The following is a 15,980-nucleotide window of genomic DNA, read 5'->3' on the forward strand; positions in this document are numbered from 1 at the left end:
AAGGACAGCCATGACACTGCCCCCGTGTAGACTTCTTCATAATATAAAACACACGCAAGACTGCCATGGGAAAAAATGTTATTCAACAGATGAGCTCACAATCAAATATTACAAAGAACTAATACCACTACAATCAACAGTCAGCCAACATAACAAATGGGAGAATTTTTACCTGAGGAACTGAATATAACAGAGCGATTTGATTGTGCCCTTAAAATAAGTATATATTTTTAAATCCAGGGGAATTTTATATCAAAAATGGAAGATAGAAGGAATGTTTTTATCTGTGCTCCCCCACAAAAATCCACTAAAAATGACACTAAAGGGATTTTTTAAAAGATTTTATTTATTTATTTGAGAGAGAGAGAGCAAGAGAGAGCGAGCATGAGCTGGCAGGGAGGGCAAAGGGAGAGCGGGAATGCAGGGCTTGATCCCAAGATCCTGGGATCATGACCTGAGCCAAAGGCAGATGCTTAACCAACTGAGCTACCCAGGCGCCCCAACACTGAAGGGATGTTTAAGGCATAACCCCACAATGTACAAGAATAAAGAAGACGTTAGAGAAAATATGAGTTTTTTTTAACAGAAATCAGAAAGTAGATGTTATTGGACCGGGAGAAAAGACACAGAGACAATGAAGGGAGCTAAAGAAATCTTCACAAAAACCGTAATATCCTCAGAAAGATAAGAGGAACTATTGCAACCATGAGGCAAGAAAGAGGTGTTATAAAAAAGAACCTTGGGGAACAGAAAAAAAGCCTATTGGAAATTTAAAATATGATACCAGAAATGTTAAATTCCAATTAACAGGCTGGACAATTAAGTTAAGGGTAACTTTACGAGAAGTGGAAAGATGAAGATACTGAAAAACAGGCAAAAAGTGATAATAAAAAATGTATTAGAATTAACCTTGGGGAGTTCAACACCCAAGTAAAAGGAATTCTAGAAAGAAGAGAATAGAGAAAATGAAGGGTAGAAAATTATCATATAAATAATATCAAAAAGTTTCACAGAACCTGAGTTTCCAGATTAAAAGTATTCACCATCAAAATGAATGAGAAAAGAGCCCCCAACAAGGCACATTATCATGCATTCTAAAACTAAGAAGATAAAGAGAATATCCTAAAAGTTTCTCTTTTTTTAAGTAATCTCTACACCCGACATGGGGTTTAAACTCACAATCCTGAGATCAAGGGTCACACACTCTACCGACTGAGCCAGCCAGGATCCCCCTAAAAGTTTCTAGGAGAAAAGTCAGTCTCATACAATGGACCAGGAATTAGAATAGCTTCAGCAGTCTCAACAGCAAACCTAGAAGCTAGAAGAAATTAAGAGACAGAAAAATTCCGAAGGAAAGTGAATTCCAACCTAGAATTCAATACTCAGCCAAAATACCAACCAAGTGTAAGGGTAGAATAAAGGCTTTTTTTGGGGGGGGGGGGGCCTGGGTGGCTCAGTTGGTTAAGCATCTGCCTTCGGCTCAGGTCATGATCCCAGGGTCCTGGGATCGAGCCCCATATCGGGCTCCCTCCCCTCCAGCTCGTGTTTGCTCTCTCTTGCTGTCTCTCTCAAATAAATAAATAAAACCTAAAAAAAAAAAGCCTTTTTTGGAAATTCAAGGTCTCCAAAAAGTTATTTCCCAAATATCCTTCCTTAGCAAAATCTAGTAATCCAGCAAAATAAGAGATAAACCAAAATAATGCTTATTACTGATGACATTTATATAGTACCTATTGTATGCTAGGCATTCTTCTAAATGTCATAGGTGTGTATGTGTGCATATTTAATTTAATCTTTACAGGAAATACTGAGAATTGCTATTATTCACATTTTACAAGGTAGTAAAGGGAAGCTAAGTAATCTGCCCTTGGTCACAAAGCCTGTAAGCACTTAAGGAAAGAGGAAGATTAACACCCATTCATGAAAGGAACTTCCTCAACCTGATAAAGGTCCTCTATGAAAAATTTTTAGCTAACATCATATTTAATAGAGAAAGACTGAATGCTTTACTCCTAAGACTGGGAACAGGGCAAGGACTTCCACTTTCACAACTTCCATTCAGCATTGTACTGGGCGTCCTAGCCAATGAATTCAGGCAAGAAAAATAAATAAAGGATATTTTAAAAAGGAAGAAATAAAACTGTCTTTATTCTCAGATGACATGAGTATGTACATATAAAACCCAAAAGGATCTTTAAAAATAAAACCACTAGAACTAATAAGAGAATTTCCTGAGCTCCCAGAATACAGGGTCAATATATAGAACTCAATTATATTTCTATATACCGGTAAGGAAAAAACCTGGACAAAAATGTAAATGCCATTTATAATACCATCCAAATAACCACAAAATACTTGGGGATAAATTTAATAAAACATGTACAAGGTCTATGTACTGAACACTACAAAACATTGCCTAGATAAATTAGACAAGATGTGAAAAATTGGAGAAAGGTACCGTGCTATGGATTGGAAAACTCAATATTGTTAAGACATCAACTTTCTCCAAATTGATCTGCAGATTCAACATAATCCAAATTCCCAAATCCAAAATCCAAATATCCCAGTAGGATAATCCTATAGAAATTCGTTATCAGATTCTAAAATTAATCTGGTAAGGTAATTAAAGCAATTTAGAAAAAAAAAAAAAAAGCATATGCCTGAAGAGTAACCTGTCCAGATTGAAAACAGGACTATGAAGATTCCAGGAGAGAGGTCTCCAAGAAAGAAAAATACACAGAGAGAGATTATCTGATTAATGTGAATGTATTGAGGGAGACATTTGAGAATGATGTAATAAAAAGTAATGATGAAAATTTTATTGTTAATTCCAGGGAAGACAGAACTTGTACAAAGAAAGGAAATGTAAACATTGTATCCAACTGTGAATAATTTCTTATATAGTCCTTATAACAAAAACATTGAATGTTAATTTAACCAAAAAGTGTGGTTATCTGTCCTGGGAGAATGGGAAGGGTGGTATTTTTGTTTGCTTGGACAGAGGTAAATGTTCGAGAGAGTTTGAAAAAGGGTTAAATCCTCAGAAGCCAAAGGAGAAAGCTCATAAATAATATCTAAAACTGGAGGAAAGGGGCGCCTGGGTGGCACAGCGGTTGAGCATCTGCCTTCGGCTCAGGTCGTGATCCCGGCATTCTGGGATCGAGCCCCACATCAGGCTCCTCTGCTATGAGCCTGCTTCTTCCTCTCCCACTCCCCCTGCTTGTGTTCCCTCTCTCGCTGGCTGTCTCTGTCTCTGTCGAATAAATAAATAAAATCTTTTAAAAAAATAAAAATAATAAATAATAAAATAAAACTGGAGGAAAAAATCAAGATCCAGCTACATAAGCATGATATTTAGAAATATGTATACCACTATTAAACAAAACCGCTATGAGAGGTGAAAGTTATTTGCTTCCCCCGCAGGAAGTATGGCAAGAGGGCTTCTGCTTAACAATTTTCTAAGAAATATTTTGATTAAAAAAAAAAACTAACTTTACAAAGTCTGAAACATATTGTTTATTTTGTATATTTTTAGTTCTTAAATTCATGTTTACCCTCAAGGTTGGAAAAAGGATCTTGAGTTTAAAAGCAGAGTCCCAGGATACATAAAAGCAACTATGGTGAGAACATAGCTGTTAGCCACTTGGTGGCTTTCTAGAAGGGCCCAACCCAGAGATCTTTGGCCACTCCAACCTCCGTGTGGAAACAGCAAAAGGCTGTAGTCCATCATGATTTCCCAGTTAGTGGTCATCTTAGAGAAGACACGTCTCAGGAAAGACCCTGAGACCAAAGAGGAGGGGGTCATTTTATTTTGTCTGCATCATTTTATTTCCTCTGAAAGTCCCTAGTTCAAATGCAAGTGCAGGGAAAGGGACCATCTTAAACCCCTATGGAATAAAACCCAGACTCTCAATTAATATTTTTGCTGGAACTAGTAAGAACAGGCCACTGGACTGGGGCAAGCGATGGTGAGGGGGCCACAGCTGGTCAGACGGATAACTAGCATAGAGGAAAACGATATATTTCAACATAATTACATGGAGGCTGGAAAATGTTAACCTAACCTACAAATTTCATTTTTTAAAAACATTATATACTTTATTTTTTTTAAGTTCATTCACTCATTCATTCATTCATTCATTCATTCATTCATTTTTAGTAATCTCTACACCCCAGGCGGGGCTTAAACTCACTATCCTGAGATCAAGAGTTGCATATTCCTCCCGGCAAGCCAGCCAGGTGCCCCCAAATCAAATTTTCAAAATTTACAAGCAGGACGCATTGAACAGTACACACATTCACATCCCAATCCCTGTCCCCCACTCTATCCTTGATGTTCCCCACATCCCTAACCTAGTCCCATCCCTGGCTCACTACCGTCTCTGACACCCCAGTCCCTTCCAAGGTGCACACCATCCCTGATCCCAGCCTCATCTTGGACACTGATCCCGTCCCTAAGGTGAACTGTCTCGTGGCCTTGCCCTATCTAGTGGTTGAAACACTTGTTTTTGATATTTCAGGACACTGTTATTTCAGTACCCACATCCTGACGTTGATACAGATCTGAAACCCAAATCATTTATGTGTTGAGCTCTACCCAGAGAATTACACATTGCATTGAAAATCTAACGGAACAATGTTGCCCTTGTTCAAAGGGAGTTCTGACTACAGTTGACCCTTAAACAACAGAGGGGTTAGGGACATGGACCCCACCATGCCGTCGAAAATCTGTATGTAAACTCTTGACTTCCCCAAAACGTAACTGCTAACAGCTTCCTGTTGACCAGAATCCTTACCAATAACTTACATAGATGAACATATTTTGTACGTTCTATATACTATATTCTTACACCAGAGTAAGCTGGAGAAAATGTTATTGAGAAAATCATGAGGGGGCACTTGGCTCACTCACTCAGTGGGGCGTGTAACTCTTGGTCTTGGGGTCGTGGACGCAAGCCCCATGTTGGGGGAGTAGATTGTATTTAAAATTTTTAAAAATCATGATGAAAATAGATTTACAGTACTGTATTTATTTTAAAACTCCAGATTATCGATGGACCGCACAATTCAAACCCGTGTTGTTTGACAGTCAACTATATATCCCTCCCCATGTAAAACACTTCCAAGTTATTTTATTGCTGTTTGATTCCCACTTCCCAGGTTACTAGTGAGGCCAAGCATCTTTTCGGATACATATTAGTCATTTGTGTTTCCCTGGGCCCGGTATGGATCCATATTTACTTACTGAAGCCCCTGACAGAGTTGTCTTGGGACAGCAGAGGATGGAGGAAGATGGCCATTTAAGCTTGCAGCTGAGAGGTGGAAGGGCATTAGGGGAAGGAGGGAGGGAGAGGAAGGGGAGATTCCCAGACCCAGTTGCCAGCCTTCCTCCCTGGATTTCTTTAGCATTCTTCCAGCTTCTCTTCTGAATCAGATCTATCTCTTAGGGCTTGAGCCCTAACTCCTTTCTCATCAAACCACTTAGAGACCCTTGGCTGGACAGCCAAGGTACCTCCATCCTGGCCCCCAGAAAGGCATGTTAGACAATTCTCCCCAGAAAATGGTGACTCTCCCAGTGATGTCTTTTTCCTCCAGCCACTAACTGGACTATAATAGTGGCCCCTGACATTCACTCCAGTTCTGACGTCTCTCGCTGAGACTCACCACACTCGCACACTCATCCCATTCCTACACTTCACCCCATACTTGGTCCCAATCCCATTGAACCTCCCTGAATTGCACTAACCCCAGCCCCAGCTTCTCCCTGTTCTGAATCTCCCCCTGTTCCTGAAATTCATCCTTTTCTGACCCTTCGTCTTGTCCCAACCTGCCACCCCATCTCTGGCTGCCCACCACATCACCTCTAACTCCAACCTCATCCCTGGTTCCACCCTCAACCTTGATCTAAACCTCATCTCCAAACTTCTCTCCATCCCCAACCTCAAACCAAATGAAGCTTTTCCTTATGTTGTCTTCCAAGAGTTTAATAGTTTCAGCTTTTATCATTAGGTATTTGACCCATTTTGAGTTAACTTTTGTGTATAGTGTAAGGAAAGGGACCAAGTTTGTTCCTGTGCATGTGGATATCTGGTTTACCCAGCATCCTTTGCTGAACGACTGTCCTTCCCCATTGAACAGTCGTGGTGCCCATTGTTGAAATCATTGACCATTTATGCTTAGGTTTCTTTCTGGGCTCTTTATTGGCGTCCCCTCCTTCTGCCTACGTGTGCTGAGCACACTTTTTGCCTCTTTGTCACATCATATCCTACAACCGTATTCAAAGGTGAGAACCAAGGGTGTGTGTGTCTCTCTCTCTCTTTTTTCAGTCAGGAATACTTCCCAGGAGTCCCTGGCCCCAGCAGACTTCCTCTTAAGCAATGGTGCGCTGAAGCCAGTTTGTACCTGCTTGTGAAAGCAGCTCATTACATTTCCCAAATTTTTGTGAGCTGGTTGCTAAACACTTGAAAACCCTTGAAATCACCATGGCGGGAGCATTCACACCAGGCAACGTGGTAACTGCTACAATCCGGACTTCTTTCCCCCAGGAGAGTGCTTTACCAGCACACTATTGCCCTGAAGTCTCACTAGTCAGAAGGGCATGACAGGGCCCCTCCTAGCTAAGGGAGTCTTCGAAAGTGAGTGTCTGTCCTTTCCAGCCTCTCTCCAGGGAGGTGGACTTTGCTGCCAAGCAAGAAAGGGAGAGTTGGGGCAGCAGCTCATGTCCTTTGCCACCAATGGCTGCCCATGGGAGGAACTTTCTGTAGTCACTTAAAAGAATGCCTTTTAAATGTCTTTAACTGCCTCAGAGAACAGAGTGCTGTGGGCTCAGTGGTAAGACGGACTGAGCTCCAGCAGCCGACATAGGAAGGATAGTAGGCGGTGGGGAACCAGGGCAGGCTTTCTAAACCACACAATGGGCCTGAGGAGGACGTGGCCCCGGTAACTTCCTGCAACCATGAGCGGGGGCTGCCTGGACACAGAGACTGTCAACAGCCAGGGGACACGAGGCTCCGGACTGGACACCGATGGCAAGGGAGGGGCCCCGAGGGGCTGCGGCAGGGCCGGGGGCTCAGAAGGTCGTGGAAGTGTTGGCTGAAGAAGAGCCAACAAAGGAAGGCCTGCCGTCCTTGGACAAGTACTCCTTGCTGATGAGCCCATGGAAGGCCATGATCTTGAGGAGTCCATGGCGGAACTTCTGGCCGATGAAGGCGTAGATGAAGGGATTGAGGCAGCTGTGGAGGAAGCCCAGAATCTCAGTGGCGTCCAGGGCCCGGCCAATGTCGTTGCGGCGCTCACAGGTCTCCTGGATCACCCGGAGCCTCATGAGGGTGTCTGCCACCAGCACCAGGTTGTAGGGCAGCCAGCAGAGCAGGAAGACGAGCACGACGGCGAAGATGACCCGCATGGCCCGGTGCTTCTGCCCCATGTGGGCCTCGAACAGCGTGCGCAGGGTGAGTCCGTAGCAGAACAGCATGACCGCCAGGGGCAGGAGGAAGCCAAAGGTCTGGGGCAGGGCCCGCATCACTATCCGCAGTTTCGTCGTGTTGGCTCCCATGTCCTCGTAGCAGACCGGGCTGGAGTAGGGAGGATTGATGGCCCTGCGGAAGACGAAGATGGGCAGGGACAGGATCAGGGACAGAGCCCAGATGCCTAAGCATATGAACTTGACCCAGTGCCGCTTCTGGGTCAGCGTGCGTGTGGCATGGACAATGGCCAGGTAGCGGTCCACGCTGATGCAGGCCAGCAGGAGGATGCCGCTATAGAAGTTGACTTCCTTCAGGAGCGAGACCACCTTGCACAGGGCCGTGCCAAAGATCCAGCCCTTTGCCTTGGAGGCAGCCCAGATAGGCAAGGTCAGGGCGAAGAGCAGGTCGGCTATGGCCAGGTTCAGCAGGTAGATGTCAGTGACAGAGCGGTTGAGCTGACTCCGTAAGACCACCAGGATCACGAGGGAGTTTCCCAGCAGGCTCAGCACAAAGACCAGGGCATAGATGACCACCACCACATACTTGTCGAGTGTCTCAGTGTCTATCCTACAGGGACTATATGTGTCTGTAGGTGGTGTGCCGCTGATATTTCCAAATTCCTCATCCCAGTCATCAGTATCATTCCATAGATCTTCCATGAAAAATATCATAGTTCAATCTAGTTGAAAGATTCAAAGGAAAGAAACGTGATTTAGTAATTCAGATTAAAGTCGTTCATTAAGGATGGGAAAAGAGTTACCGAGATATCTTTTGCTTTTCTGTTGGTTTGACAACAGAAGCTCTCTTCCTTCTCCTCTATTTTGAACTTCTTTCGAGGTCAATTTCACAGCACCATCACTTGAGAGCACTCTCCGTCTTATCCCCTGTTATCACCCTAAACATCAAAGAACCATCGGCAGTGCTCACATATCTTCCTAACTTGTGAAACACTTTGCTGAAGCAAAATCATCTCAGCAGACCAATATGTAAAACCAACAAAAATTCATCTTTTGGGAAGGAGGGGGTGCTGCCATTTCTACCCAGACAGCTGCTAAGGTGGCTCCCCCAAAACTCCCAGGATCTCCAGGAAACTCCCAGGCTCTCCAGAACACAGTCTGAAGACCTTTGGAAAGTTACCAAGACTGGAAATAAGGATACCTGGTATCCAGTCCTCACTCTATCCTGATGTATCTATAATAAACTGTGGGACCTTGAGCGGGTCATTCTACCTTCACAGATTTCGGTTTTCTCCTCTGCAGCTTGAGGGAGGCAGAGTATATAACCCCTGAGTTGCTCGCAGGCCTGACATTCTGTAAGTTCATTCCGATCCACACATTTTAGCATGTTCTCTGCCTGCTGATGCTGCATTTTTACAGAAGACAACATCTGAGGGCAAAGCCATGAACATTCGATTGGGGAGATGTAAGCCTCTTCCCCCCGAAAAGGGAGAGGCATGGAAGGAAGAAGTGACAAGACCGTGGCCCCCTTGTTACCAACTACAGCCATGCATGAGATCAGAATTGAATAGGTGGTCACACGGGAGGAGGCAGGAAGCCAAGTGAGCAGAAGTCTTCAGGTCCCAGAGAAATGGATGCATTTTCTAAAACACAGTCAAACCAAGTCTCCCTCCCCAAAGAAAGTCCTGGCAACAGAGGTGGCTTCCTACCTGAGACACCGGCCAGGTGTGTCCAACTGTAAAAGGCTGGAGCTCAGAGACCGGAGGGACTTAACAGTCAGAGGAAACTTGATGAATAAAGGGAAATGGGGAAGCTTCGTCACCACACACCTCCTCTCTGAGCCTTGCCCATGTCCATATTTGGAGAACAGATGAAATTAAGGGACCAAAGGGCATCAGAGACTCCCAGGACCCAGATGTCCAAGCAGGGCTACCAGACATGAAGCTGGAGTTAAGGGTCCACTGTCTGAATTCTCCACGTGGGTGACTATTTTTTGTTCCCTTTTTCTTGCATTTGTGCCCATTTGTTGATCCCCTTAAATTCCTTAGATCACCTTTGAAAGCTTCCAACTTGCTTGGACATGAATAAAGGGGAGAGGATTTTACTTTTGACAGTAAAGACTTCAGAAGGGGTCCACTGTAGGTAGGCCTGGTAGGGCCCCCCACTTAGAAGGGACTGGGGAGATTTTACGGGAAGGAGGTGGAGGGCTGTCCTTAAGCTGTGTTCGGACAACAAGCACACGAAAGGCTTCTTTGGGGTGGCCCCAGGGGGTGGTGGAGAGGTCTCAAGATCAGAGGGAGAACTAAGCCTCACCCCACCCCAACACACCACACAACCGTTCTCAACAATTGGTTGATTAGAATGGCCCGAGGCTGGGGGCTGGGACCACTCCTGCAACCTGGCTAGACAACAGGGAGACCACTGGAGCTGGGACAATTGGTGAATGGAGGAGTTGGGGTTAAGGTCACCTTGTTCCTCTCCCAGAATGAAGGATGGCTTCTTGGAACCTGCCTCTGCTGTTCCCAGCAGCTCACGTGTGTCCCCTGGCTTTACTCCTCTGCTACAGCCACCACTTCTCCGTTACAGCACGAACCCTGCTGCGTTATAATGATGTGCTTACCAGTCAGCCTTCCCCACCAGACTGTGAGCTTCTAGAGAATAGAGACCCTCTCTGATCCATCTTCCGACCCTCTGCCAGGGAACAAAGTAGGTGCTCAACCCACAGTTGTAGATGAAATGACATTAAATAGACCTGCTGTGATTCACGGCTCAGGTCACCACCCTGATTCAGGGCGTCTATCACTTTCGGCCACACAGTCATAGATGAGGTGTGTCTGAAAGCTTCACTCCCACACCGCCAGGCCGGTCTGTCTGGCATCGTCCTTTTCCTACCATCCTCTAGAGTTTAAAGTTAGCATCGATCTGTTCAGATATAAAGTCTGCCCCTACCATAAATGCCAATTAATCATGCCCCCGGTGCCTACGTTCTGCTTGCTCTCCTCCTGGGTTCTCTTCTCATTCATAAAAAGTTGCAGGAAGTACAAGAAGACAATTGCCCTGGGGCCACCCATGCTTTGCTTTTAAGAGTGTTGGACTCTTATGTTCTGATGCCTAGACCAGAAGGGACTTGAAGGTGGGGAGTCCCTTATTAATCATCTAGGGGAAAAGTAATCCTGGGGCAGCAAACAGTGACTGGTAACACAGGAGAGAACAGACTGTCTGGGGCCTGTCTGCAAAAACGCCTACGAATGCTCCAGTGCAAGCCTAGGCCAAGGGTGAAGAGAGCGTCTGCCACAAGGGGGCGGTTGTCGCGGGACGGGAACATCCTGGCGAGGGACCCAATGAGAAAGACCAGGGCAGGAACTGCCCTAGCTAATCCTTTAAGTCCCTCTTTGTAAATAACTCCCTTCTGCTTTTCTTAAGCCCTGACTCTAGTCAGTCCAACATTCCAGTCTCACCCAACGAATGACTGAGGTGCCGAGGGAAGGGTCTGGTCCACCCTCAAGCCGAGGAGTCAAGGAGAAGCAGTCCCTCTGGGTGGTTGTGGGGGTGGCAGGGGTGGTAGCTTAGGTCTCCAGGGGGAAGGAGATCTGGAAGACAAGAAATAAAAAAAAAAATCTCCCTTTTGTGGAAGGAGAGAAAGGAAAGAGCATTTCACTGAAGGAAGGGAAAGGCACGTCTAGATGAGCTTGGAATAAAATGTTACCCACTTGAAAATGTTCCAGCAAGTCTGCCCGCCCAACATATCTTCCGTACCGCACCTTCCCACTTAGAACTGCTCCCTCTTCAACGGATCTATAATGTTCCTAACGGGAAAGCATTTTTCTATTCCATGCAGAACGTTCAGTGCCACCAAGATTGTTGTGACATGTGTCGCCTGAATGCCAGTCCTCTGGCAGAATGCGGAGGCCTCTTCTTGCCACTCTGTTTTGCAAATGGAAGCTTCTATTCAAGAGCATGTGGGCCGCACACAACATGGCTGCAAGTGTGTCTTCTCCGTCCCTGGGCCAGCATCTCTTCACATTCCTGCAGAAGGGGCCGCTGAGACCCAGGGACCAAAACAGAGGCAGGGGAGGTGGAGGAGAGAACTCACCTCTCTCCCCCGTGATCACCCCCATTGCCGTAGTGACAGGTGCGGGGTAAGTACGTGACCTAAGATGATCCACACAGAGCCAAGTTCGGGACGGCTGTCTGGTGACGGTGGAAAAGCAAGGACGTCGTCTTGGAATAGTTGGAAGCCATTTGGGTATAGAAACGGCCAACCCGTCCAAGGATCACAACTAACACAGAGAGGAAGGCAGAACTGAGAGAATCACAGAGAAACGGAGCCAGAGTCCTGAGCAAACCAGAGGCAATCTTCCCTGCGCACTTTTCAGTTCTTTACTGTTAAGGCCATTTCGGGCTGAGTTTTCTGTTACTGGCAACCAAAACTATGACCTACTGGAAGAGTTCTAGAAAACAAGTGATCTAGGATGAGAGGAGAGGGGAGGAATGTCAGTGCATCACAGGGTCCATGCTGCAAGAGTCAGGGTACCTGGGCAGGTGCAGACCTCCTAGCCCTGACTGCCCAGCTCTGGCTGAGGCCAAAGAGGAACGTTGAAAACCAGGCGCATAAAAACCCATCTGAGAACACACTCCTGAATGAATTCAGACATCCCCACGAAGACCCCGGGAATCTCTGCTTTGGAGTCAGACAGATCATGCTTCGAATACGGGCCTTCCTTTATTGGTTTATCATCTTGGACAAGTTTCTTAATGCATATCAAAAGACCTTTATTCTTGGAATTAAAATTAAAAAATTTTTTAAAAGATTAAAAAAATCCTTATCCATAAAAACGGGGATCATAATACTTGCCTCATGGTGCTGTGTGATGATGAACCGGGAGAGAGAGTGCGGGCTCTGGGACCAAACCAGCGTGGTACAAGTCCCAGCCCTGCCCCTGGCCGCTCGCGTGCCCCTCGGAGCCTTGGATACTTGCTCAGTGCCCCAGTGTTCTCGTCTGTAAAGTAGGAAGAAAAGTAGCGCCTAGCTCATGGAACTGATAGGAGGATCAATGAGTTAATACATGTAAAGTGCTTAGCACAGTATCTGGCAGATAATAAATGTTCAATCACCTTTTGCTGTCTTTATACACACACCCCCACACACAGTCCTGCTGGGAGAATATGCATCGAACACACTCAACAATGCAGACCCTCTGACCCTGAAATCCCACTTAATGTGAGGAGGGAAGAGAAGGAAGACAAAGTTTATCACAGGCTTGTTTATATAATACAGGTTGATGAAGTTCAGTACGCTTCCCAAACTTTTATACAAATTATAGTAGACCTATAAAATGGAGCACCGTGTGTCCATTAGACACAACACTGAGAGCTACAATTAATGTTATGGAAAGGTGCCTGTAATAGGATTCCAAGGGCAAACACAGGTTAACAAGCAGAATGTAGGGTAGGATAATACTTTGTGATAAATGCATGTATGTACACAGGGAGAAAATAGGAAAGGGAGCCAAAATGTTACCAGTGGTTATCTTTGGGTGGGGGGATTACAGATAGCTGCTCTCTTGTTTATACCTTTTGATGTTGCCCAATTTCTCAAATGAGCATGACTTTTGCAATTTAAAAAATATGTATTTAGCCATTTTCACCAAAAAAACAGCAGCAGCAACAACAACAGTAAATAACCTTCTGATGGTCATTTCCCCCCTCCTCACTCCGATTTGCCAGTCCAGCTAGGTTCGAGAGCAGAGGCCCAGGATGCTTGTCTCCTGTCCACTGAACTCCCAACTCCTCAAGCCCTGAATGCCTCCCTCCCCTCCCCTCCTGTGTCACCCGCCCAGGTTTCCACTGTTGTGGTTTCCAGATTGTATTCCTGAATCGTTTTTTTAGGAGTCTGTCCCTCCTGCTGGGCTGTGACCAGACAAGACTCCAGCACAGAGTAGTGACTCATAAACACCCTTTCGTTCCTTGCCCTCCTTAAAGGCAGGAACTAGAAAGGATTCTATTTTGCATTCTTGGTGCCCTGCAAAGTGTGTGACACATAGGAAGGGGGTGGGTGGCCAGCGCAGCCGCACGGAGTCCTGCTCTCACAAGAGCGCTGAGCTAGGGGCAGAATGCTCTGCACTCGCTGCCTTGGACTTCTTAATAACTTGATCTTGGAATTGGTGTCTTCTTTTTTTTTTTTTTTAAGATTTTATTTACGTGACAGAGAGACAGCCAGCGAGAGAGGGAACACAGCAGGGGGAGTGGGAGAGGAAGAAGCAGGCTCCCAGCGGAGGAGCCCGATGTGGGACTCGATCCCGGAACGCCAGGATCACGCCCTGAGCCGAAGGCAGACTGCTTTAACGACTGCGCTACCCAGGCGCCCCGGAATTGGTGTCTTCTGAGCGAAGCCTGGTGGGACAGTGGAGCACACACAGGGGCTTGGAGTTCAGCTCACATGCAGTCCCACGCCTTATTGCCCCCTTGGGCTCGCCTCCCACTCCCCCACCCCACAAGGGCCCTCTGCTTCAGGGAGCACAGCATTAAATAGCAAATAAAAAACATGGAGTCCGTGGGACACTATCTTCAGGGGCATCTGGGTGGCTCAGTCACTTAAGTAAGCCCAGGTCTTGATCTCAGGGTTGTGAGTTCAAGCCCCACATTGGGCTCCACGTGTGCAGCCTACTTAAAAAAAAAAAACACACAGAGTCTGGTTAAGAGAACGATCACAGAAGAAGGAAACAAGCTTTTCTCCTGCTCTTGGAATGAGGGGCCCCACACTTTTATTTTGCACTGGGTCCTGCAGCCAGCCCTGGCACGAAGTAAATATTGGTTAAATGGATGAAGTGGTGGAGAGGAGCGAAGAAGCAGACTAGAATCTTCATCTTAGCTCAGTCCATGGCCACTTCGTCCTTCCGGTAGCCCAGGACACTTTGTAGACTCTTCGTTGACACCTGTCTATCTCTCACTCCCGACATTCAATCTACCAGAAAGTTCAGCCAGCTCTACCAAAATAGATTCCCACTCCTATTTTCTCATTACCCCTCCAGCCAGTGCCCTGGCCCCTGCCACCGTCCCTTCGCACCGAGGTTACAGAAGTGACCTCCCAGGCCTCCTGTTCATCTAGTCTCTTCTCCTCATACCCGCCAGAGTGATCCTTTGATATTCTAAGTCAGATCATATCATGCCTTCTCACTACCCTCCCACAGCTCCAAAGAATGAGTTTCACTGCTTTAATGTTTCTGAGTGCATTTTAAGCCGTTTCACGGTGGAGAAGCCTGGCGAGCACTCCCTTCACCAATTCAGGAAGGCTGACATCACCAGGGACGCTGTGTGCTCCTATACTCCCAACAGGATATGATGAGAAGACACCCACTGGTGGTATTCTCTCCAAAAACCCATAACCCCCATCTAATCCGGAGAAAACCATCAGACAAACCCAGACTGGGGAGGCGTTCTATGGGATACCTGGCCAGTAGTCCTCAAGACTATCAAGGTCATGAGAAATAAGGAAGGACTGAGTGAAAGTGCCCTAGGGCACAGGAGATCGGGGAGACATGCCAGCTAGAGGCCATGTGGTCCCCCGGACTGGATTCTGGTACGGAAAGAGGTGATAATGGAAAAGCTGGCAAAATCCAAAAAAAAGCTGGAGTTTTGTTAATACTTTTTAAAGTTGTCACCTATCTGATTTTATTGTTTCATTTTTTTTGCCTTAAAATTGATTTCTGTAATTGAAAGATTCATTTCTACCTTATTTATGAATACAATTCCATTCTCCTTTTTTTGAGAATGCTTTCTGCCTACAGGTCTAGGTGATTTTAATTATTTTTTTAATTTTCACTCCAGTGTAGTTAACATACAGTGTCATACTGTGTTTTATTTTTTAAATTGGGAGTAGTAGGTATTGAAGTTTGTCAAAGGCCTATGTAGGTAGTCATAGGATTTATTAGCATGTGAATTATATTAATGGTTTTCTGATATTGAACACCGTTCGCATTTGGGGGGATATATCCCATTTAATCATGAAAAAAATTAATTTGAAAAAAGCCAAAATCCTTTAAGGCCTTCAGAGTCATGGCCCTCCCCCAACCCCATCCCAGCCCCCCTCATCACCCCCGTGCGTTAGTGTGCTGGGGTGGCTCACACGGCATAGAGTGACTGTCTCACAGTCCCGGAGGCTGGATGTCCAGGATGAGGGTGTCAGCAGGGCTGGCTCGTCCTGAGGGCTGCAAGGGAAAATCTGTTCCAGGCTTCTCTCCTCGCGCCTGCTGCTTTGCTGGCCATCTTTGTCATTCCTTGGCTTACAGATGCATCAGCCTGATCTCTGCCCTCATCGTCACATGTTGCTGTCCTCAGATGCCTGTGTCTGGGTCCAAATTTCCCCTTTTTATAAGGACACTAATCACGTTGAATTAGGGCGCCCCCTGATGGCCTCATCCTAGCTACTGACATCTGCGACAGCCTTACTTCTAAATAAGGTCCCATTCTGACACACTGCGGGATTCTGACATCTGAATGGTGGGAGGGAGGGACACGATCCAGCCCATAGGATCCTCTAACTGTATCCTCCCCCTCC

General features: G+C 46.0%; 1 protein-coding gene across 2 annotated transcripts; it reads right to left on the reverse strand.

Moving 5' to 3' along the window:
* Nucleotides 1-5,971: 5,971 nt before the first annotated feature.
* On the reverse strand, nucleotides 5,972-15,770 carry LOC113250470 (C-X-C chemokine receptor type 2). 2 transcript variants are annotated; one of them, XM_057304760.1, is made up of 3 exons: nucleotides 15,549-15,770; nucleotides 10,882-12,423; nucleotides 5,972-8,145 (listed from the first exon to the last, which is right to left on the reverse strand). In XM_057304760.1, the coding sequence occupies exon 3, from the start codon at nucleotides 8,135-8,137 to the stop codon at nucleotides 7,070-7,072; it is 1,068 nt and encodes a 355-aa protein (XP_057160743.1). In that variant the 5' UTR covers nucleotides 8,138-8,145; nucleotides 10,882-12,423; nucleotides 15,549-15,770; the 3' UTR covers nucleotides 5,972-7,069. The 2 variants fall into 2 exon arrangements, with proteins under 2 accessions (XP_057160743.1, XP_026347751.1); XM_026491966.4 differs by lacking the exons at nucleotides 10,882-12,423; nucleotides 15,549-15,770 and adding an exon at nucleotides 9,133-9,333.
* Between the last annotated feature and the right edge of the window lie 210 nt (nucleotides 15,771-15,980).

The sequence above is a fragment of the Ursus arctos genome, unplaced genomic scaffold (genome assembly GCF_023065955.2).
Source record: "Ursus arctos isolate Adak ecotype North America unplaced genomic scaffold, UrsArc2.0 scaffold_1, whole genome shotgun sequence".
Taxonomy (NCBI): domain Eukaryota; kingdom Metazoa; phylum Chordata; class Mammalia; order Carnivora; family Ursidae; genus Ursus; species Ursus arctos.